This window comes from Scomber scombrus, chromosome 13 (genome assembly GCF_963691925.1).
Source record: "Scomber scombrus chromosome 13, fScoSco1.1, whole genome shotgun sequence".
Taxonomy (NCBI): domain Eukaryota; kingdom Metazoa; phylum Chordata; class Actinopteri; order Scombriformes; family Scombridae; genus Scomber; species Scomber scombrus.
In genome coordinates this window covers 14,725,479-14,751,016 of record NC_084982.1, presented here as the reverse complement: position 1 = coordinate 14,751,016, position 25,538 = coordinate 14,725,479, and the positions used below count along the sequence as shown (strand labels likewise).

Here is a 25,538-nt window from a genome sequence, read left to right as displayed (position 1 = left end):
ATTGGATGTAAATCTGTCTGGTTCAAAATTCAATAAATCATTTAAGACAATTTACAAAATGTTATGATGGTATCTTAGAGTATCCCAGGAGGACTTTTTCATTTTAGACCACTTAACTCAGTCAGTGGTAGCCATAGGAACAGTCAAAATATTGTATGAGGCATCCTGAAAAGAATGATGTAAGTGATAAATAATGACTTGCGCATAATTGTTCATAATGCTTCATTTCTAGTGAAGAATTACATAAATATGTTGGGAATAAAAAACATCTAATTGTCTTTTTGTATACTCATTACTCTGTTTCCTGCCCACATTCTTCCTGTGGGCATATTTTATATCATGAATGTCACATTTTTGGCTATAAACTCTTTAACTGTCATGAGAAATTGTCTAACTGATTTCAAGGGACTACTGGTCTATGCTGGTGGTCCCTGAAGCTAAAACAACTCTGACATGTCTTCAGTTTTTAGCTTGTCAAAACAGGAATAGTTCCTGCAGCCCTGAAATGCTCAACTCCAATTCATATGCATTTGATAATGAGAGCAAATTAGTTGCTTTATGCAAAGCTAAGATGCCGCTGGCAAGGCAAGACTACAGAATGTTTCAGATCCAAAATACTAAGACGCTCTCTGTCTCTCTTTCCCTCTGATGCACAACTCCGTGGTGGCCTGAGCTCTGGTATGCCTTCCCTCCTGGCCCCAAGGGAAGACAGACTGACAGGGAGGGGTATATGTGTGTCTTGGTGAGAGGGAGAAGAGGAGATGGAAGGTTGCGCTGGGCAAGCACCATGACATTTCCCATTCCTCTTCATAAATCGGTATGGGAAAATAATCTGAGACAATCAATATCTTTACCAAGTTCACCACAGATATGATGTACATTATAGTGAATGAGTGAAGCCACTATCAATTAACTGTTTTCTATATAAGAGGTGATTACTATGAGTACGGATTAAACGTTATACCTGAAAACAGTTTCTACAGAGAAGCGTGCGTGTACTATAAAAGCACAAATATACCTGCGTGTATGATTGCACTCACTTTTTGGTTGAACCTACTTACACTTAGAATAGAATAGATCTTTATTGTCATTGCAAGTATACAATGAAACTCCATTTGAGCAGTCCAATGCAGCATAAAAAAAGAAGAAAGACTTAGAAAGCACATCATTTTGATATTTTTGAGCTAAAGTGTACATTCTCGCCTTTTCTCACTCTCAGGGTTAGTATTCTTAAAGTTAATGAAAATGCAGAAAGGGAATTTCCACCACTGAAATGCAGCATTAGAATAATGTACCGTAAAAACCGGTGTATAAGTCACATTTTGGGGGTTGTCATGCTGGGAAAAACGCTTTTCTATTAAAGACTGCTTTAAATGACTGCACCAGTAGATATTCATTTATAAAGACATATGTTTATACTCCAAACACAATCAAAACACATATTACACCTGAAACAGTGTGTCGGGATAATGGTTAATAGTCCGGTAATGATTTGCTTAACTGAACTGGACCAGTATATAAAGTCAGACTGGGTTCGGATTAGGCTATGGGTTTCAATTAAACCTTTTAAAAGAACACAGTAACTTTACATATTTGATATAATGTTTACTGTGTGCTTACTCGAGTCCCAAAAACTATTCATCAGAGTTGTCACTGTGCGCAAATATTACGCCCAAGTCACAGTAAGTCTCACCAAGCTCACTGTCCCCAAACTCTGTGTCAGTCCCAGAGTCAAACAAAGCATCATTCTGTGTTCCATCCAGAGGAAAAACAACAAAGTTAGTGAAAAAAAAAATTTGTGTTTAAGGTGCGACTTATACACCGGTTTTTACTGTAAGTAAATAAATAAACCAGCTACACATGCAGTGTCTTTGTTAGAAAAACAGGCTACCACAAAACTCAACTGATTTATTTCTGTTACTGCAGATTATATCACTTAACAAAATATCTATTACATACTATAGATAACAGACAACAGTGCACTTCACTTCACACAGATTCAAATGTTTGACCATCCATGGAAATATAAATGAGCCAAGTGGCCACGCTGGTTTCACCAGAGCTTTGGGATAAATTAGTGCAGATCTTTTGTTGACCATCATGGCTTGAGAGTTATTGATATTCAAGGAGTATTCAAGCAGTATTGTGTGCAAGGTTACAGTATACATTTCTCTCTGCAGGCTTCTTCAGTACCAGACTACAGGCAAGTGAGACACACTGTTCACTGCAACACTAAAGGGAATATAACCTTCTCATCTCCTATCCAACAACACTAGAGCTAGCCTGGAAGGGGGTCAGCTGTTGTCTGTAGGGCTGGTGCGGTGAAGGAATTTCCCCTGCAGTGATTTAAGGGGGCTGAACAGCGTGGTATGCAGTCATATGTGGTATTAGTGACATTTTTTTTGTTTTGTTTTTTGTGAAATCAAGGTATGTTTGTCTGATTATGTGTCAGAAAACACTTTAAATTGTGTTGTGGCAGGAAACAACATTAGCCTACAGCCAAGTCCCCTTAAACCTGGGATTTATGAATGAAGTCTGGCTGGAACTTCATTTACATTGTATGATTGGTGGAAAACTACCTTACCTTGCAGGTTAAATGGAAACCTGCTCGCGGTAACCCAGGAGAGTTAAAACATTTAACCGAATCAAAATATTCATACAGACGTGTTTTTAACTATCAAATCAACACAGAGCCCCGGTCAGCTCACCATGAGCTAACAAGCAAGGTTCTGCGCATGGAGGACAGGAGATTCCAGGCCAGACCAGGGGAGCTGCTGGAGGAGGACCGGGCCAGTGGAGTCACCAAATATTAATTACTCACACATTAATGTGTAAACCCAAAAGGGCCTGAAAAAAAGAAAAACTTGCAGTGGTTGCTTGCCATGCACCACAGTTGGCTCTTTTAGTACTGTTGTTTAAATATGCATACATTAACAGTTCTACAGTAAAACCATAAAATGACTCACGTAGGTTTTCGTAGGGTTAATTACATCAATGTCCTCTAAATGTCATGGAAACATCTGGTACAGTCTATGCAAAGGACAGATGGATGATGGATGATTGAGCACACTTGTCCATACTATGATCAATCATTTTAACACTGCGAACACTGGGACCACTCTGCTTCAAGGTGAAAAATTCACAATGCAGCACGGTGAGAGGTGGACAAGCGTTTGCCCCACTTTCTTAAGATTTTTCTCTCAATCTCCAAAGTACCTTTATTCTTGACTTGTTAACAAAATGGACATAGCAGTTCTGAGACAGAGTGAAATATATTTCCAAGCATATGTGCAATGTGGTCTGGAGTGCAGGGTTGCCATGGAGATCTGGTCTAACAACAGATTTGGATTGCCATTAACACAGGTCATTAGGCAGAGCTTCTTCTGGGGCCAGGTGAGGTCATGAGAACAAGACTTACCCCTGGACAACAGCCTGTTCAGTAACGGACGAGGATGTGGCACAAAAGCCGTCCATCCAATCCTCCCAAAGAGCCTAATCCCATAAGCAAACAAGAACCAGGGCAAATTGTGCAGCTTTGTACCATCTGAAAATCTTTGTTGGTGGTGAATTTGTGTGAGTTTAGCATCTATCACATTTGCCTGATTTGACGCACTTAGAAGGATTGAAAGGAATTTCTTTTTCAGCCATTAGCACAGAGACAATGTGCTGCTTTGTTGTTATTTTCATGATTAATAATATAATCAAAAAGGGAATTATACCCACTGACACAACACCAATCTGTTCGACAACTCCTACAGCTGGCTTTATAACTCAATTTCTACGCTTTTATCAAACTATTTTTTGGCCACTAGTACATTTCATCAATAGTGCTCAAATAATAAATTATCTTAAAATGCAATCTTTAAAATGAGAGATGTAAATATGAAGAGGGAGCACTCTACACTAAATGTTTCTCTTTGCAAAAGGCACTATCCCCAGTCCCTTTGAGGCTGGGCACAAAGGAGCTGAGGTCATTAGTTCAGCCTGTCTAAAACCCTCCTGAGCTAAAGATGGCACGACATTCATCTGCAAACACAATTACAAAAAAAAAAGAGTCTCTGTGTTCAGAAATGCAGAGCAGAGAAGCACAGAGCAAAGTAGGATAGAGAAGAGAGAAAGGGGCCCAACACTGAACTGAGGTCTCCACAGACACCCACACAGACAGAGTTTCTAAGAGTCAGACACTGTGACAGCATGGCCTGATGTCTGCGCAGAGAGATAGCGATAGATGAGAAAAACACAATCCTCAGAAGTCTTGGAAGAATAGTAAAGTAAACTTTTTGGACAATGAAAAGCAAGGGCTTTGTATGTGTTGTGGGTGATAGAATAGTTTTCTGTGTAACAAGTCACGCTTTAGGTGCTCATTTAGATCACAGACAATAGATGTTAAAGGTATGAACACAGAAAATCAGACAGAAGGAATGTGTCTGCCAAGGCGGGTCACGCTGTAATTAGAAAAACCTGTGGCCCGCTGACCTCTCCAGCCAATGAACTGCCATGACAGCCACTATCACCCCTTCAAAGACCATTTTAAAACACCCTGGCATTTTAACTGATAAACTCTTTTTCCTTCTCTTTGAAGTACCGAAAGAATCCATTTGCCTGATGAGTGACGGGTGAAGGAGGGGGATAACTGTGTTGTCGTGGTGTAGATGCCATCGCCCCCTGTTTCCAGTGCGTTCCTCTGTATATTTGTTTGGCTTCTTGTCTGTCTTTTGCTTTGCACTCAATTCCAAGGTCACATGCTCTGTTGATGCTGAGTGTATGGGAGCCAAATTAGGGTAATGGAGAGTGGTCACTGGCTAAGGCAGACAGTAGACCTCTGGGAACCCTGGTTTCTCCAAATTCATCCCAGCCAGAAGCCACTGGGCAGGAAGAGCAGTGTCAGATGTGAGCATTAGCTAGTACATTTAGCTGTACTTTACATGTTGTTCATTGTATATGTTCACCAAAAAGGGGCCATGGGATGCAAATTATGATAAAGCACTTTCAAACCAATACTTCAATGAATGCTGTTTCTGTGTCGCTGTATATTTAATATTACAGCTACAACTACAGAAAATAAGTTGTGCTGCTAGTCATAAGAATCTGAAGTATGTGCTCTAAAAACAATCAAATACAGTCCAAAAATTCAGATCACATGAGTCAAATCTTCATAGACGTCTTTGATGTGAAAACAGCTAGACTGGCCGACCAGGTTCACTGCTTTCCCCAAGAGCCCTTATTTGAGCGTCTAAGGTGGATACACCTGAGGTTTGTGGGTGTGTGTGTGTTTGTTGATGTTTTCATATGTGTGTGTGGGTGGGTGTGTATTTGTACATGAATGTGTGTGTAAGTGAAAGATGTGGGTTGAGCTACGCCCTGCTAATCATTGCCTGCTGGCTGCACAGTGCTTTGATAGCCGTGTAGGTCTGTGCACTCAATGGTCTCCTTTGTAAATCAGGTGCATTCTTTTCTCCACCATTTTAAATCCTGCCACTACTGTCTGGACATGAAAATCTAGACAAATATGACTGGGAGCAAAAATAGCAATCATTAGTCAGAAAGCCATTTCACAAATGTCAGCAGGTTATTTTTTGTTTTTTAACATTAAAGTTCGATGAAGGGCAATGGACGTTAACCCCATAAAAGGTGTTTTTAAGTGAAACTGAGGATCTATTTTTTTGCAGAGTATTTAGACTTAAAAGCTAAAGTAGCAGCTACAGTATGAGCTGATCTGAGCTTCCTAACTGCACTACTTTTTTTTCAAAAATGTTTTCCAAAAGGGAAAACCATGATCTGATGATAAAGTACTCAGTGGTTCTGGTCTGAGCACTACTTATGGTTAATCAAAGGATGTTAATAATGTATCTTGAGGTTGCTCTTCTCTGTTGCTCTCTATCCGTGTGTGTGTGTGTGTGTGTGTGTGTGTGTGTGTGTGTGTGTGTGTGTGTGTGTGTGTGTGTGTGTGTGTGTGTGTGTGTGTGTGTGTGTGTGTGTGTGTGTGTGTGTGTGTGTGTGTGTGTTTCAGTGCATATGTGTGACATAACATGGAATCTGTCTTTCTGTCCTACACAGGTCACAAACTATATGTCATGTGTGGTCTAGACATCCTGTGGTTGACTGCATTCATCTTGTTTGTCTGTCAGTCTTGGTGAAACAACCCTTATTTTAAGGCGACACCAAATTTATGAAACACGAAGTTTGTGTTCATTAATTTGCACATTTATGTCTCTGTGCTATTAGAAGAACATGAACATTGGCTCTCATTGACATAAGGACATCCTCTGTTTGTTTTGTTACCAGATGTTACTTTCATCGAGCAACTACAACCTGCATTCCTAATTCACCTACAGCACACACTTATCCTGGACACAAGAGCAGTGTTCCTAAGAAAAGAAAATGGTAAAACTTCCACCCACGACGGATGAAGACTGTGAGGGAGTTTGCTTTAAGTTCCCTTAGAAGCCACGGGACAAGAAGGGAGCCTTTCTCAAAATGGCTGCGGTAGATATGGCTAGAGAGGAGGCTGCCATCCAGCTGTGGACCAGGCCAACGTAGGCAGTCTGACACTGGAACCTGTGGGCAAACTCTGTTTGGAGCAATGTTTGTTAATGTCTGAGGAGAGGGTCGGAAACCATGCCAGTGAGTGAATTCCCTGTGATCCTGACCACCTCAGACTAGAGACAAGGTTCTTAAAAAGAAAACTGGATCATCCACATTTCCAGTCCGATGACCATGTTTGGCACCCATTTAAAAGAGCATGTGGTTATTTCTGAGTCACAGCTGAGCAAAGATGAAACCTTTCTTTATTTCTGATAGCCCAAAGAAAGAGGTTAGTTGTTTCCGGGGAACAAAAGTAACAAACATGGTTTAGCTGTACTGTCTAAAGCAAAAGGTCTCATGAAATAACTTTTTCCTATAACAAAAGTTTATTTATTCTAATTCAGTATTCGCTCAGTACAGTAATACAAAAAAATGGGGATTTTTGGACAGACAACTGTCTATCATAAGCTATTTTTTGTTTGGTAAATAATTGCCCAACCACCTGTGGTTATTGTTTATTGAAGGAAGTCTTCCCATAACAGTAAAAATTCCTGATGTTAAGCCCCTGAGGGCAGCTGAAAGAGAAAGAAAGAAGGGAAGGAATCTCTGCAATGTGAGCTGCTCTATTAAATGTATCGTCACATAAATGGGATATACAATATGGAAAACAGAAGAGTGATTACAGAAGTCAGGAGAGCTCTGTAACGTCAGCCCCTTTGTTTAGCTCACCTAACAATTAACAATACAACAACACCTGAAATTACTTCAAACATATTATTAGCTTTATCAGCAACTCACTGACTAGCTCAACAAAAACAGGACATTACAATCTTTACAAAGGCAGTACTGATTGCAGAGCTGTAGGACCGGTTGGAAACACAACATGAAGAGTTATCCTGCAAATTGTGTCATCATTGAGGCATTTCCAATTTAAAGACCCACATGATATCCTTAAAAAAAACACACACACACATCCTTCTACACAATAAATATCCTGCTTTGTAACCAATTTACTGTTGCCTGACCCCCAGCAACAAATCACTGTTTCATGTCAAAGCACTCAAAAAACTCACAGAAACTGTTGAGACAGCATGTACCAGTCACCACCACAGCTGAGGCAACACAGCACAGTACTTAATGGTCTCTCCCTCTCTCTCGTTCTCCCCCTTTCTCTCACACACAAATACTCCATTAGTTTGTGCATGCATCCTTTCTTCCTGAAATCTAAAATGAGGTTGTTCCTAATCAGCCAAAGAATGACATTACAGACTTGAATATTCTGCAAGGCATATCAAGCCAATAGCACATTACATTCTTGTTGAAGTCTGCTTATCCTTAGTTGCTTCTCATTCCATTTTTTTTTGGTCAGAACAGTAAAGTCACCCCCTGCTGTGGGAGACCTTAATGATGATAAAAAGCAATGTGGCCACATGTTCATTCCACAGTTGCAAGCCTTTGAAAAGAGCACAGAAAAGCCACATTTTAAGAGAGATTATTGGTGCAGATGCAGTTGTCATCAAAAAGGGCTATGAGGCATCAATTTACATTAAAACTGTCAAGATAACAGACAACATCTTTCCTTTGCCCCTCCCTCAAATGTAAATGATTAAACTTACAGTTCACTCACTCTTGACTCATCTGAAAAAAATTATGTCATGCCATGCAGGGTAAATGTCATCACACTAGATACACTGCTGGGAAATTAAAACTAAAGCAGGGCAGTAGGGTGGACCCCCACCACCCCCATCCTCTGTGCTGCCAGGTCAACAATAGGGCTGCCGCTTCACATCCAACTAGGTGCATGTGTAGATTCTGTCTCCATACTGCCAAACAAATTGAGAAAAGCCCTGCCAACTGGGGCTCGTTGCATGTCTGTGTGTGTGTGTGTGTGTGTGTGTGTGTGTGTGTGTGTGTGTGTGTGTGTGTGTGTGTGTGTGTGTGTGTGTGTGTGTGTGTGTGCGTCTGTGTTGGAGGAATAAACAGCTGAAACTGTTATCGTTCTCACAGAGTGCACGGCAATGCATGCTAGTGTGATTAACACTGTGTCACCCACAACAGACAGACAACTGTGTGGCAGCTGCCTCAAGCAGCCAAGCACATTGAGCGGGAAGAACAAGTTGGAGCGCCTTCAGAGCCATTACCCAACGTGCACAGTAAGACTCAGCAATTAAAGCTGAGTCAAAAGTACTGCTTCTATGGATCCCAACATGAGCAGACACTGTCTAAAGAAGTTGCTGATACTCCAAGGCCAGCAGTGACAGGGAGTAGTGGTATACTTCACTCAAGAAAATGAGGCTTTAAAGAGAAACAGACAGTGGGGCCTATAAAAAGCAGACAACTGGCCACTTTAGCCAAAAAGTTTATTAAATCTTAGTGGAAAAATGGAAATGAAAATGGAAAAAAGTCCACCATAGGGATTTTACATGGCCTTAGGTTTAGCTTCCCTCCATTTGCAGCAATAAAACATTAGATCCCAAAACTATGCACTACTTGATCTTCCCATAATCTAATTTTATTAGGTCTAAGCATGCCAATAATCACTTCTATAGTGTGGTAAGTAGAACCAATTGATGACATGACTTATTTTTCTGTTTTGAAGATTGTCACTACCAATTCTGAGTGGATGCTCAATCTGCTCAAACACTGCTATAAATGCATAGGCAGTAATAGGTGAAACTCTCCATAAAATCTGATAGGCCTGTATTCTCCAAGAAAACACCAATTAAAACGCTGTTTGTTTTTTTACTATATAATGATCTTCTTGTGTCTCGGGGTCCCAACTCTATTAACTTCAGTGAGGCCTACTTGCAGTGTAACCTTTCTCAGAAAATGTTCACATCAAAGGCAACAGGACAGCAAACTAGCAAACTAGCATCCCACTTCCAGAATGGCAGACAATAAAAAAGGAGCACTTAAAGTGGATTAAAAAGGGCCTATTCCAAACAGATTCTTTACAGATTGAGTCTAGAAGAGCAAAGCGAGGAGGAGGAGAAGGATCTAGGAGGAGTGCAAGATGGAGAGACTAAATTAGCAAACTGTGTGTTTTTGTGGTCTTGGCAATGTGGAGATCCCAAAGGAGAGCTAATGACTGTAGTGGTATCTGGCATAGAGAACAAGTTTCCTTGACTGCTTTAAAGTTCCCTCCAGTCCATAGCCACCATGTCATGAGCAACATATGCTGAGCTATCTTGAAATTACTCCATTAGAGGTCTGTCCTCCCACTGAATTTCAATTATATTTTGCTGAGCAAATTTTACTTTGTTCTTCTGGCCTTTCTGAGTGAAGGAAAGTCTGTATAATCTACAATATAGCAAGCAGGACTGTGGTAGAAACAGCAGGGTTGCCTAATAAAAAACTGAAGAACGAAATTATAAAATCAAGCTCACCAAACAAGCTTATCAAAGCAAAAGGTGAATATGGCGTCTGATTTCATAGTCTGCCATATTCTGTTTTATACCAAGGTTTACTTAGTACTTATTGCTCCAGAGCTGACAAAAACTCTCATGCTGTAATCCTCAAAACTACTCTTTGACCATTAATCCTATTTAAATGTGGCAGAAAGATAAATGCATATCATAAAGTCAATAACAAAACTCTGCTGCACCAGATATTCAATTTCAACACTAGTTTCTTTCTCAAATCATTTGGGATCAAAATGAAACCTTTATTCAAGTTGCACAGAAGGAGCAGTGAATATTTTATGTGCAATATGCTGCTATCTTGTCTCAGAGACCATTAACTATACTGCAGTGTACCTAATTTGGTTAACACAGCCTTCCCCATCAGGGCTTCTGTGTTACTAACCTAATTTCAGGTCCCAGGAAGGACTTGAATTTACAAACAAATTCTCCTTTTCAAGTACACCAGAGATGCAACCACAGGCCTGTTAGGGTGGCACAATATGCTGTTTAACACTTTTTGATGACATATTAAAACAGATTAGATTCCTGACAAAGAAGTTTGATTTACTGCAACTGTTAATAATTCAGTATGATTTTCAGTGATCAGTGTAGAATTTAGCAGCATCTAGAAATGAGGGTGTAGATCACAACCGACTCAATACTCGTCTCCCCCCTCCGCCTCCTTTTCCAAGAACGTAAGAGAACCTACAGTGGCTGCGAAACGTGAAAAACGTGAAACATGGTGGTGCAACACTGTGTGCTCCGTGGAAGAGGACCCGCTCCCTCTGTATATATAAAGGACTTATTGTAGGATAATGAAAACACAACAATTCTTATTTTCATGGGATTATACACAAATGAAAACATACTTATGAATATTATATTCCATTTCAGCCAATAGATCCCTCTAAATGTTACAAACTGTTCCTCTAACCCATAATGAATATCATTCTCAAGATAACTCTTAATTATAGTAGGTTATTACAGGTGATTTGCCACATTGAATCTGACCTTCAAAAAAATCTATAAGCCTGGAAATGAAAAGATATGCAGTAGAGTTTTATGTCCCATGAAGGGACACCAGAGGGGCAAAGTGACCACTGCTAGCTGTTGTACCATAGTGACCTCTCATCTGTCTTAAGAGCCCTAAACAACAGAGAGGAGTGGCCAGATTTTATTGTCCCAGCATGAGAAAGGGACACAGAGCTGCTTGGGCATGATGGATGGGGTCCAACTGGGAGAGTGAGGCTGGGATAAAGGAGCTGTCCCGCCATAAAACTCTGCCATTCTCAGTCCTCACATACATATAACCTGCTGTGTTTAATTGTATGTGTGTGGGGATGGGTGTGCTTCTGGATAACAGGGAAGCTGGGTTATCACAAAGTGATTCATAAATGTTAGACAAGTTGCACAAACTTGATATAAAAGAAATATATACAAGCCTACAATACACAATTCTCCCTCTGTCAGTGCAACAGAGGTACAGTAACAGAGAGCAGCAGAGGTGGCCTTATGTGTAACGCAAAGCAGACTGTTTCCCCCTTTAATTTTAGCAGTGACTGAGTCAAACAACTCACGTCAGCCTCAGACGAAAGGTAGAGGAAGCCGAGACATGTATCTACTGTATACAGTCACAGAACCAGACTGCAGGCTAAAACCAGTCTTCAGGGTGGTAAAGCAAGTCAAGACTGGCAGATGCAGTAGAAGCAGAAATGGCCAATCCACTATGTCAAGATAGATCATTGAAGGGGGGCATTGTATGAACAAGAGACTGAAGAGTGATTCATGCTTACTCAGTCAAGTCAACTACAGGTTATTCCCAGAGAAAAGAAAACATCTGTTATAAAACAATGGCTGTTTGATCCTACAGTCAAAATTAAATGAAAAAGAGTGAAGGCAACATATGTTCTGAACTGAGAGTTATAAACGCAACAATGGTTCTATGAAATGTTACTAAACAATTACTTTTTCATACATATGTGAAGCGCTAAATGTTTTATTTAAGTTCTATTTCAGATACGGTGACAGTTCTTACAATCATGTATAAACAAAGCACTGGAGGGATTTGATTTTTAAGCAATACACCACCATCATTTACTCAAATTACCTGCGTGTATGTACTCTACTGGCTTCAGTTATATAGAAATATGTATTTTGTTTTGTTTGGGTTAACAGTTAACATGACCCCTTATTTTACTTTATTCCTTGTGTGCAAACCTCTCCCAGCTCATACACTATAAAGATCACTTTCAGCACAGATAGAGCAGAATGCTGGCTCACTAATTCATCTGTTCCTTTTATTTGTGTTGTGTGGCAACACATTAAGCCTGATGTCTCCAGGCTGCGAGCTAGCGTTACAGCACTCGGTCGACACCCCTGCCTTCACCTCTTGTAAGCGGAGTTAATGCTTCGTCAACAGACACAAGCCGAGAGCGCAGATCAGTGTGCAGTTTTTCCCCTCCCTAATCTGTCCCTCTTGTAGATACAACTGACAAATGATCTACAAGATAACCAGAGCCAGCTAGCCACAGGGAGTCAGGAGAGACCAGGGCTGTGTCCGAAAATCACTCCCTCATTCACTCATCCACTACTTCCTATATATATTGTATAAAAATAGCCACTTGATAGCTTACTCAATAGTGAGCAGTCATTTGAGATTTCGGATACTTACTAATCATTGTCTTTTGCGTCATTGCTGACTTAATTTTCACATCAATAACTGTAAACTGACATGCTGCTTTTAATCTAACAATCCACATCATAGTTTATGGGACTATTGTTACTCAAGACAACTAACATAGCCAGCTATCATAAACCTGCATGTTGAAATATCTTATTATAATAATATATTGCCCAAGTCGTTTACTTAGAACCACACACTGCTCTTCAAAGGAAAGAAGAGTGAGATAGAAGTGGTATGGCTAAATTATTGGCCATATATGCAATCGCTGTTAATGGTAGATTAGATGACTGTATGTTTGCTAAGTGCACACTTAAGAATTAGAGGCCCTTGTGCTTTCATCTCAGCTTTCTTTTCGGTTTACTTCAGCTCAACAAAGTTATTTCAGCGTTCATATTTAGATTCATTACTAAGAAGGGCAGGTAAGAAAGACACTTTGTAGAAAGTTTTTACATTTGCCTCTGTTTTTCTAAGCCTTTGGGTATGGGGTATTTGTTTAGCTGGAACTTAGTTTGCAGTTTTTCCTCCTGATCTTCCACATACCTGAATCCTTCTTGCTCCCCTTGCTCCCATCTCTGTTCTTTTTCAGCACTGCCTTGAACATGACAAGATTCCTGGAAAGGTCTCTGTAGAGCCCCTGGAGGGAAAAGAAAATCCAAAACAATCCAGTCAGCCACAGCCACAGCAAGACAACTGAAATGCATTCATTGTCAATCGAAGAAAACATAGTACTTGTCCAAATGAACAGGCCCATTTTTCCACTCAAATTATTTAATTGCAGGTCTTTTTTACCCCAAACTAAACAATTTAAATGAAAATGTGTCCTCAAAACCTTAACACCACAATTTTAAAAACACTGTACATCCGCATTTCATACTGCTTAGCTGGCACCAGCCTGGTAGTTTTCCCACAGCTCTCCTGCAGGTCATCAGTGGAGGGGTCGGTGGAAAGAATGCTCTAATATTTATACAGAAAAGGACAAGTTCTGGTATCTTGTTGTGCAGGAAAACACTGTCAAATGCCCTGAATTCCACATGTAATTGATGCTATGTGGCTGAACTTGGGTGTTTGCAACTGCTTTCCATACTTGTTCCCGAGCTGGTGTGCATTTTGAATCTTTAGAGTTAAACGGTAAAACATGAACTCAAGGTTCAGCCTGTATATGCCTGGATGTGCTTATTTACTTTGGAATTATTTTTAGTCTCATGGAGTTGGACAATGGTTAAAACATGCTAAACACAGCAGCAGCTTAAACAGTGTTTATTGTGTGGGACTTCTGGTTTCTTACCCTTAAACGCAATACAGGCTGCTACAGTGTGCCTTACTGTATTAATGTCAGCAGAGAAATCTTTCAATGGGTTTCTACCAAATATGGGTATGCCTTTTGCAAACAAAACACACAGTTGTTGCACTGAGTTCTCTCAACCCCAGAAATGAGGCTTACTGGTGCTGTGAGAAAACCTATCGATCCATCCCTTTTCATCCTTGATGGTGTCAGATGAAACATTGTGAGGCCGAGCGTGCACTTAATTATGGGAGGTGTACAGGGCAAATCCCTGATGAGCCCCTACATCTCAACTCAGCCTTGGCTGGTCCAAACATTAAATTTTCATGGGGTTGTACTCCACCAACACAAACTATAAATCAATATTATGAATACACTTTCAAGGAGGCACGTGGCTTTAGTGTAAAATTTATTGTAAATTTTTCCAGGGAAGACACACACAAAGAAAACTATATCTATAAAAATACCATAACTGCTCAAAAGCCTGCGTCTAGAAAAATGCAAAGCAAAGCTAATATAAGAAATATTACAGTTATAACCAATTCTCTAATTCAGTCCATATCAATCCAGGTCATGTGCAATGTCCTCTTCTGCAATTGACTAGCACTGTTGTACTGTACTGTACTAATGGTTGATGGTGAGGGATAATAAAGACACAAAAGAACAAATCAGCACATGAAGGAAAGGTCAAAACAGACAACATCCACACTGAAGGCTGCCCAGCAGTTTACACAGTTAAATTCTTTGCTCATCCTTATCCATGTGTCTGCTGCAGACCAAAAGTATTTCCTTTGCATACCTCTAGCCCTTATTCTTGCCAAAGATGACATCTCTTACTGACTGATCCAGTTTCAACCCTTTCCATCAAATTAACCAGGGGATCAAGTTAAATGTCTCACAAACTTTCCATCAGAATTTAAAACTACTTTTACACACACATTCAGTTCATTAGGTACAGGATGAATAAAGACATCACTCAACATATTAGATTCAATACATCACACTATATAATGCCAATGTCACAAGTTAATTACACCCAGATGAACACACACGAACAAGTGCAACTGCAGGCAAGTAAAAGGCAGAACCAACAATTAATCTCTTTCATGCTTTTCTTTAATCATAATAACATCTTCATTGCAACAACAAACTATGACCATGTAAGGGAGCAACTCTTGAGCTGTTAGAAGCTCATACTCCTAACTAAATCAAATTTAGAATTTTTTCAAACTGCATCCAGCTTATTACAGTGTGCTACTACAGCTCTGGTGTAGTTGTTTAATGATACTCAGAAGTTACAGTGAGGAGAGATATTACTGAAACATTTCTCAAATTAAAAGCAAACAGAAGAAAACTATTAGTAGAAGAGCTGCAAATTTAGTATTACTGTGATCAAACTTATATAAAACTAATGCTAAACTAATACTAACAAATCAAATAAAATTCCTCTCTTAAAGGGTACCATGTAGAGTTTTGCACCACTAGTAATGCTACGCAGCAATGTTTTTCATGTTGGTATACATTTAGTTTGTTCTTGTTTAGCGCATGAGGACACACAGACACAAGTCCATGCACACAGGTGCTTTCATTCACATTCCTGCCACTGGTTTCACACAACTGCACTGATTTGCCGGTTGCGGTAATGTGCCATGAAATGCAGTAATGCACAAGCAAAGGTACGGAAGCTAGCAACAAAACAAGGATGTTAACAATGCATATTTCGAACATTTAAGAAAAATCAGCGTTGCGCGTGTTTTATGAGGAAGGAAATGCATTCCGCACACTTGTCTGGCCTTAAGGTTACAATGCAACAACTAATCAGTGACTGAAGGGAGGTTGAAGCAGTCACAGGATACGGACTATCAGGAAACTCTGAACCATACATGGTTTTTAAAACAGCCATGTTTAGTGACTTAATTCAAACAATAGTCAAGTATGCTATGTTTTAAGTCAATTTGAACTGAAATGTTGTTATGGTAAAAAAAAAAGAAAAAAAGAAACAGCATTTCTGAAACTGGATTTAGTATAATGTTCAAGAATGCACAAGGGTCTGAATCTATTCCCTGTGTGCTACTGCCCCATGACAACACAGAGCATGACAGCAGGGTTGACACCTGGAGTATCATATTAAATCTATGAGATCTACTGACTGTGTTCATCTGTATCTACAGTATTTATAATACTGTTGTGTATCAGCATAGTACATTAGCCTCGTCAGTGGAACTTGAGTGCTGTGTGGGAGCTGGCTGCTCATCGCCACAGTAACAATAAACATCACCCAGGTTAACCCAAAGGAAATGAGTAATGCCCTCTTTAAACTCCAAAAGCTAACATGACAAATTCCTTCCATTCCCACCCCCAACACAGCTACCAGACACACACAGTATCAACACCACTATGTCAGCCATCATCCACAGTCATCACTTTTCTGAGGTGCGCCATTTTTATCTGAAGTGCGGAGGAAGTTAGGCACTGAGAAAATGCCTGCCAAACATGTCTTATTACTCTGTGTTCTGAATAATACCAGTGTTTCCCCTATAATTGCATATTGCACATAATTTTGTGATGCCAAAAATAATGCCAAATATCCATTGATTTGGAAATCAATAGTATTTGGGAGCCTCTGTGAAGCACTGTTCGGAAACATTAGTCAACCTCTGTGTCGTTGCCTGGGAAACTCTTGGTAGCATAGCTCCTTTAAGGAACGGGCAGTGCATAGTGACAGTTATGTGCAGTTGAGAAAGCGCGAGAGGAAAGTGTGTGTGTGTGACGGTGAGGTTGCAGCTACCGAAGCAACCGACCTACCATTGGTGAGCAGGTTGAGCACACAGAGAGAGTAAGAGTTTCTGCCAAAAACTTACACGAGACCCAAGCAGAGCAGCTGCTTGCTAATAGCTTTGTGTGTTTACAGCAGAGAGCAGGAGGGAGGACAGATGTCTCACCCTGCCTTACTGTGACTCTGCTGCTGCGGACGATCACAGAGTAGACTTTTTTATGCCCAATAGATTATTTCTATTAACAGTTATATAATCTGTTTAGGTCTGAGTATCTTCAATAAGTCCTCTGAATTCATATAATAAATTATTTGAAAGAGGACTGATTGTTGATTTTGCCTTAGCCTTAGGTTGTTTTAGTTTAGGTAACTGTGCAGCATGCTGAAATAAAAATGTTGGTACCACAATCAACATCGAATGCATCAAAGCGTAAACTGTTTGCATTTACAACTGTGACCTTTAAAAAGAAAGTCTCCTCAGAGAGGAGCCACAGACTGCATGGTATGCAACATAACAGACATCAAGATTCCTCAAGCCCTCAAACTCAGGTCCTTCCCAGTGCATTTAAGTTGGTGTTTGGATATTAGCCTCAAAGCATGGCCCCTTAGAAGGGGCCTCTCAATATTACAACAGAGCAGTGAAAGTCCCACAGTAGCTTACAGGATTTTGTGGACACACACTGACTAAACAGACAATACGCACTCTCAATATTCACATTTGCTCAGTGTAAGACACAAGAGCAAGCACAAGCACAAGAGAGATGGCTAAAGAAATACATACCAATGACCTAAATGTTTGTGGGGCAATAATATGTGATATTATGGACATTAAGGATGTTTTCCCACTGATGATGTTTCAACCAGGCACATAGGGATGGAAATCAGCACCAGACACCCACCAAACCTCTGTGAATTTGTGAAATGGTTGGGGTTTTCAATGCAAGAAAAACATTACACAAAAGTTTGTTACACATGCACAAGTGTGATTACAAAGGGGTGGCTGGTAAAATTTAGAATCCCACCACTCTGGTTAGTGAAACAAAAAGTTAATGCAGGTTCATGTCAGCTCTATAACCTTTACATGTGGGCTGTCCATTACATTGGAACAGATCAAGGCAACAATTAAAAGGGCACACTGCAGTCTGTGCGACAGCGTAGAGTGTTTCCTTTCAGAGAAGAGAAATTGGAAACCTGAGTCCTTATGAGGTGCCTCAGGTTATCAACATGTATGTTTTTTCAGGTCATTCTAGTCTTGATAGAGCTCAAATCCACACAGGTTGTGAAGACGAATGGATCCTCACCTGCACAATGCTGACGTGACATGTGGTTAATGGGGCCATCTCGCTATACCACAGTCATCTGAGAAGGCGGCTATATATAGTACGGAAATAGGATTGTTTGTCCCAATTGCCTCTGGCAGGGGAAGCATTTCACACACGTTGGCGGTTAGTGAGTTAGAACCTGCTTTGTCCTCTGTTAGGTGGCAGACAATAGAGAATGCACCCTTAAGCTCAGAACTTCACCGCTCTTTGAGGACTGCAGCAAACAGCTATTTTCCACCTTACGCGTTCATCTCTTGCCTGTTGAAACACCCTGCCAGCTCTCTCCATCAAGTGATTCTACATGAATGATCACTCTCAGATTTCCACACTGTTGTCATAGCAACATGGGAGTCCTCGCCACGGGGTGACCTTCTAGTTGGTTTATTAAACGCTGCCAGAGGTGATCAAGCTTTTTAAAATCCTCCTGTGAAGCTCCATAATTATCTTTCTTTTTTTTCATGGTTCATTCACAGAGTGCAGGAAAAAGGCTGGAACTGGCCTGTGAGCTCAAGTGGTCCAGAAACAATGGGAAGTTAGCTAACAAGGCCTTGAAGGAGGAGGAAGTGTAGGGCGCAGGTATGAAGGACTACTCAGTCTTGGTGTCGGCTATTGTAAGCGAAGGTTGGTATTCACACTAACATGAGAGGAAAAGAAAAACAAAGGACAGACATTTTTATGTAACTACCCAACCGGTCTGGCTCAAGTGCATCCTGCACAGCCCCCACCTTAGAGCAGGCCTTCATCTTTTCATGAGTAATGGAAAAATAATGTTTAACTTGGTATATAATACTACAGCCAACTTGTGTGTTATACAGCAACAGTAAGGTAGATAAGGATTGTCTTTCCTACTGGACTTGAGCATTCAATCCACTCCTTCTACCAACAATCTGCCACATGTTAGTTTTATTTCATAATGAACAAATAGATGTACCCGAAACCTTTTAGTCCTATCAGCTTATACAGGAAGCACAAATCATGTAACTACCTCATGTAAAAGTTCATACAGCTAGAAAGTAGTAGGGCTGTCAGAATTAGCCAAAATGTATGTTTGATTATTCTGTCTAAAAAAAATAACAAGTCTGAACCATCCGAATATCTATTTTTGTGCATTTTATCCATTAGAGGGCAAACCAATACAAAGAGACATAACTATTTGTATAATTACTGTATATTTATTTCAACATAAACATGTCATTTAAAGGATTTACATACCTACACATTACAAAATAAACAAATGAAATACCATAAAATTGTATTTAAAGACAGTCACTGGTCATGGCTTTAAGCCTGTCTTTGACCAGTCAGCCATGTTCAGCATTGCAAACTCCACCACGAGCCACCCAGTCCACCCAAAAGTCCTAAGAACTTTTTTTGGGGAGGAGGAGCTTTCGCCCAGGAACAAACACTGGACTTCAGCTGCCTGCAGCTGAAATACTAGTGAGGTTTCTGAGTTCCTAAAACGGTTCTTGGAAAGGTTCCTGCAATTGAAAAGGGCTGTTGGACATCAAGAAAAGCGGTTTTACTGGTTTCTTACACAATATCTTTATATAAAATTATGGAGGAGAAGGATCCTATTAGTGATGGGTATTGGGTAAATGAATACTATCATTACTCAATCATAGCATCACCAGTTAATTTTATCATACAGTGTTGGGATATTTGTAACATGATCTTGCAGCTGACTCATCTGAGACCATATAAACAAATCTCAAGGGAGTATTCTTCTAAAACTACTTTTATTTATCTTTAGTTGGCACTTGGCAGTGAACTGTAGTGTTGAGTCATAGGCACAGGAAGATTCAAAGTTCTAGCTTAGGGCTAGTTTCTTATTGAGGAGGCCGAGCCACATGGCTCAAAGTGAAATTAAAAAAGGATAACAAGTCTGATCCACCCGTTAGACTACCATGGGAAAAGACTCTTGTCCTTGATACTTTCTAATATGATTGAAGCATCAATCTAGGCACACATGTTACCTCAGCAGTGATAATGTGAAAACCCATGTCTTTTGATCCCCAAAGAGTTGCCTAGAAGTGTCAAGGCATGTTTTAGAGGGCAATAATTTCTCTGAATTTACTGTTACACCCCAGGCTCTGGAACTGACTAAACCTGACACTAAAATGTTCGGATAAACAAGACATTGCACATCCTTACCAAATAAATATCACCCTTCTTGCTTCACACTGAATACAATCTAAACCAGGCAACCCATGTGCTTAGATATAACCTACATTAATTTAGCTTGACAGATCACTGTGTAACATGGATTTATGGATGATTTCACTTGTTCAATGGGTCTGTCTTCTGAGCTTTCACAAGCCTGTTTTTCCACTCTGAGCCTTTCCACAACAATTACACTCCTCTCACCACACCAACAATAACCCTACTTCTGAAATAATCAACCAGAAAAAGATTTAACTGCATGCTGAGTAACAGCAATCATCTCATCAACGTTATAGCTATTAACTCTTGCTATCACTGCTGATTAAACTTTATCACTCTATTACTGATTTGCCACAGCAATCGAGTGTTAATGAGCATTTTGAGTAGAAATAACTAAAGCAGGGCCATTGTTTTCTAGACTCAATGACACATTTGCCTCCCAGGAAGCCTGATATTTGATTAAGGGTAAAACATTAACAAGTAGTGTTTAAAGTCTACAGGAAGTTTCTGCAAACACGGTTAGGAATTCTTCTCATGCTAGGATTTGTCAGTCACCGTCACATAAATGGCATCACACGCATGCTGAATCGGTCGAGAAAAAGAGCTGTTTTTAGAATTACAGGCTTCCAGCAATATGGTCGACTTTACTTGAGTGACCTTTTACAAAACAGCATGACTAGTTAGCTGGGATTTGAGCCAGTGCACACTCAAAGGGAGCTTTAGAACTTTACAGATAAGATGTCTTTACCACTTGTCAATTTTGGAGTGTAGGTTTATTCTTAGCCTGTCTCACGTCAACCACATTGAGGGCAAGTTCATCATGTTGTGTATAAGAAAAAAAACAGTGCTGTAACTCAACAATGAAGGAAACAAGGTCCACTTATCCATGTCATATGCCATAACCAAATAGAAGAGCACTAGCAGTAACTAGCTTTGTACATTAATGGACTTAAATCACAGCGATCTTGCATGAGACAACATACAATTCACTCTTCAATGTGCTCTAACTTTACAGCTCCAGGTTAGGAAGATTTTACACACACAGTTATAGCAGTGACGGACAAAAGATGGCACATCTAACTTGAGGGCTAAGTGCTGAACCCTAGCTGCTTTTTCTTTGTCAAGATTCTTCCAGCCACAGAAATGCCTCTATTCAGGCAATGTGATTTCACACAGTGCTGCCCCATTCCTCCCACAGTGTTTGGATCTCTGACAGCTTCCCGCACTCAAGCACTTCCACTGATCACACAGGTAATGCCAATTCAAGTCTACGGGTGTTGAGTGCTCACTAGGGTGGACACTGCAACTAAGCCTAAAGTTCAAGCATTTTACTGAAACTGAACCCAAATCTGGATCTGCATCAGTGTTGTTTCTCAAATCCATGTATGTAGTTTACTTTCCTCTCACTGTGAAGGAAACTGTTCATGACGCTCGTGGAGCTGGACTTGCAGTAGCAGTCAAAGCTAAAGTAAACATGACACAGTGGAAATAATATAATTATCAGCTAGCCAGTGTCAACAAAATTAATAACTGGTTTAAACATACAGTAAGTACAGTCCTCCCCATTGCCACAAACACTGCTTTTCACAGTTTGGTAAGTTTGAGGTGCTCAGCTCCTCTCTGTGTGTGTCTCTCTCTGGGGCTTCGAAAAAGGATTGACAAAAATGTAAATCAGTAACAGCTGTTATGAAGAAGTACTTCCAAACACACACACGTGCTTTAGATACACACAACCAAGCATGAGTGCATGTGCACAGAAACACACACTTACTATCTAGACTTAGGATTTATATTCAAATCCTGTTATTTTATTATGCTAAATTAATTATTAGTATATAATGAAGCTGAATCCTCATACTAGGAAACATGTCACAGCCAACACTGAGAGGCAAATGCAACTTAATATGCCCGGCTGTCATCCTGTATTGTTTTAATAGATTACCTGTGGGGAAATGGGACAATTAAATGGTGAGTATTTTGATACAGAAATTGTTATGAGCCCTGAAGAAACTGGAGCTAATGGAGTCACATGATGCCACACTGCCAATAAGACAGATAGTGAGTAAGGTTTATAATCCTGTAACCCAATGCTGAGGACACAACCACATAGTTTCTTTGCGTGATAGTGACTGTATAGTCATTTTGGAACATTTTTCTCAATTAATGGATTAGTCGTTTGGTCTACAAAACGTTAGAAAGTGGTAACAAATGTCCATCACTGTTACCCAAAGCCCAAAATGCCACCTAAAATGTCTCGTTTTGTCCTGACCAACAGCCCACAACCCAATGGCATTCAGTTTACTAACACAGAGGACCAAAAAACTGCAAATATTCACATTTAACACGATGAAACCAGAGAATTTTTAGCATTTTTCTTTAAACGTGACTCAAGATGATGAATCCATTATCAAAATAGTTGGTGATACATTTTATGGCAATCAACTGATCATTGAATCACTTAGGGAAACACTTTATGAAGACCTCCCATAATTAAGAGATAGTTTAGCTTTTAAATTCATGCTAAAATTACATATGTCCCAAAATCCTGTGGCTGGTCTGCTTTTCTTTCACACCACAAAATGAGCCCTAGTTCACTTAGAAGCCGACTGAGACCCACTAGAGTTTGCACTACAGCTTAATGTGAATGACAGTTCACCAGACTAAATGGACAGAGCCAAAGGAGCAAAGGCATCTGAGTTTTTTTTTAAACCGTATAAAACTGGTTATAGTATGAAAGTAAATCAGGACATTATGTTTCTGTAAGGTTGGGTTTGTGGTATCAAGTGTGCTGGAATCCCAAATCATTACATTCATCATTTAGAAACAATCCTGAGTTTGCTGAACTCAGCTAATCTCTACAAATCTGCATTTCCTATTGAAACCATGTGTTATGGCGATGAGTAGCTCGTAACAAAAGTACAAAATCATCATCATCGACAACTCAGCATGTGCTGTCTGTCAGGTCACTGGCTCAAATAACTTTCCCTCCTCAGCCATAACAATGTGACTGTGGTGCCAGCTTCTGCTACTGGCCAACTGGCTGAGGACCATGGGAACCAGGCTCTGTGGAGACTGGGAGGCAGCCTCTTGTGGCATTTCCAATAAGATGAGTGCTCTGTAGTGCAAACAGCTCATAACACTGCAGTTGGTAAGACAATTGAAGTAGCACTAGCCTTGGCGCAGAAGCATTCAAATCCAGTGTAATGGTTCCATAATCTGCGTAAAATTGCTAAAATTAGACTGGAAATTGAATACAGAGTATCTCCAGGTTAACTAACAGCCAGCAGGACTGGAAGTGACAAAGCTTGTTCCACCTGTTGAGTTTAAAATGGAAGATTAACACTGTACATACAGTGGAATTGCCCCTTGAAGCAAGATTGGGACAAGAGACTCAACACAGGAAATGGCATATGTTGTGGCTGCTGTCAAGGTAAAAGGGAGGAGAACTCATAACACTGTTCAAGGAGCACAATGAGACAACAATTTCATGCGCTGGCATTGATCAAAGTTGCATCATCCAAATAAAACAGCTTTGATTTTCCAAGCACCTGGAGTTATAAGAGGACTCCTTCATTGGAAATATGCTGAAAACAGCAAAAGTCGTATACAGCCAGTGGTCAAACTTCAATGACTCAATGTACATGGGCGGACAAGATTACAGTCCTTTAGCCTTAAACCTACTACTATATCTGGGTTGGGTTCTGGTTTTAAAACCACCGCAGCCAATCACAAAATACAGACTACCATTAGCATCAAACAAGACCACACAGTTAAGGAAGTTAAGTACAGAAACCTAATGAACTTTACAAAAAATTAAACATCTGCATCCTAGTGAGCAGGATGTTAATGCACAACAAATATTACACATCTCAAAGATGAGCAAGTCTCCTCATCTTCAGAAAGGTTTTAAGAATTACAGTTTCTTTTAGGTTTCTGCAGTGCCATGCTGTGAGCAGACAACTCCTCAAGGGCGGCAAACATCTTATCTGTTTGGATAATCCATCATTTGTTTCACCAATTAAACATCAGGAAAAAGGTGTGCAACACCTGTCAAATGTTCACAGAGCCTAGGGCAACATCTTCATACTGTTTGTTTTGTTCCACACCCATGGGCTTTCAATTTTCAATAATATTTATATAGGAAAATCAGCAAATCCTCACAGTCAACACAGCATGATGGCTTTTTGACTTGATGACTGACTTTAACAATTACAATGATCAAAATGTACTGATTAGTACAGTAAATTGAGTAATTTGGGGTTTTGAACTGACAAAGGGAGCTATTTCAAGGCATCACCTTTGGCTCTGACAAGCTGTGGCAGGTATTTTCTTAACCTTTGTAGATTAAACAACAACAATAGATGAATCAATTGAAAAAATCATCATTAGCTGCCACCCCATTTCAGAGGAGAAGTGTGTAGCTATTAATGGACTAAGCTTTACTCCACTAGTCATGTCTGTTGTTTATGCAGATGTATATTTAGCCAAGTTATCAAATTGTTATCAGTTAATTTTTCTGTTGATCGGCTCATTGATTAACTGAATAAATGAATCGATTTAGCTTAGCTTCAAACTCTTCGTGATGCACCTTTAATACACAGCAGTAAATGAAGCTAACATAAAGCGCACATGAACTAAATGAGCCGCTAGCTGCACTTCACACAGACCAGACGGAGATATTACCTGCGAGAAAAGTTTGACTGAACCTCGGGGGGGAAAACAAACTTGAGAGATTAACTTAACTTTGAGGTAGTTTGAGTAACATTAAAGCCTCGCAGAGACAGAGACGGTCACAGAAGCTGGAAAACATCGAGTAAGTAGTAAGTAAAACTAATGTGTGTCTGCTGTCAGTCCCGTTGGCTGTGACGGCAGCTCGGTGGGCATGTCCCAACATTCCTCCCAACTTTAACTAACTTAACTACCGTGAAAAAAAACCTTAACCGGTGGACTGACAAAACCTGGCTGACTGTGTTTTCACAGCCACACTGGTGAGTCATTTTAAAGTCTTACCTGGTAAATGTCATGGATAGGAACTACCGCAATTTTTTATAAAAGTTTCCCCAGTCCTCCGGCGTATCTCCACACGAACTCTGTCCCCACTTCATACAACGAAGGTAGGCTAGGCTACGGGACGCCCGGCTCCTCCTCCTCCTCCTCCCTCTCCCTCCCTCTTCCCCTCCTCCTCCTCTTCCCCTCCTCCTCCTCCTCTTCCCCTCCTCCTCCTCCTCCCCGTCGTCCTCCTCCTCCTCTTCTCCTCTTCCCCTCCTCCTCCTCCTCCCCGTCCTCCTCCCTGCATGAGGTCATCTGTGCGGGAGGCACATCAACAGAGAGCAGGGAGGGATTTATACATTTTCAGAACGGATAGACTGTCTGCAAGACTTGACAAGAAAGT

At 40.3% G+C, this 25,538-nt stretch overlaps 1 protein-coding gene across 2 annotated transcripts in view; it reads right to left on the bottom strand.

Annotated features, from left to right (window-relative positions):
- The window catches only part of tanc1b (tetratricopeptide repeat, ankyrin repeat and coiled-coil containing 1b), a 108,605-nt gene extending 83,363 nt beyond the window's left edge, over nt 1-25,242 (bottom strand). For both annotated transcript variants that reach the window (XM_062431171.1, XM_062431172.1), the window contains exons 1-2: nt 25,157-25,242; nt 13,150-13,243 (exon numbers count right to left, since the gene is read on the bottom strand). In XM_062431171.1, the coding sequence (XP_062287155.1) occupies nt 13,150-13,210 (61 nt within the window). In that variant the 5' untranslated portion in view covers nt 13,211-13,243; nt 25,157-25,242. The remainder of the gene's footprint in view (nt 1-13,149; nt 13,244-25,156) is intronic.
- Nucleotides 25,243-25,538: the final 296 nt, after the last annotated feature.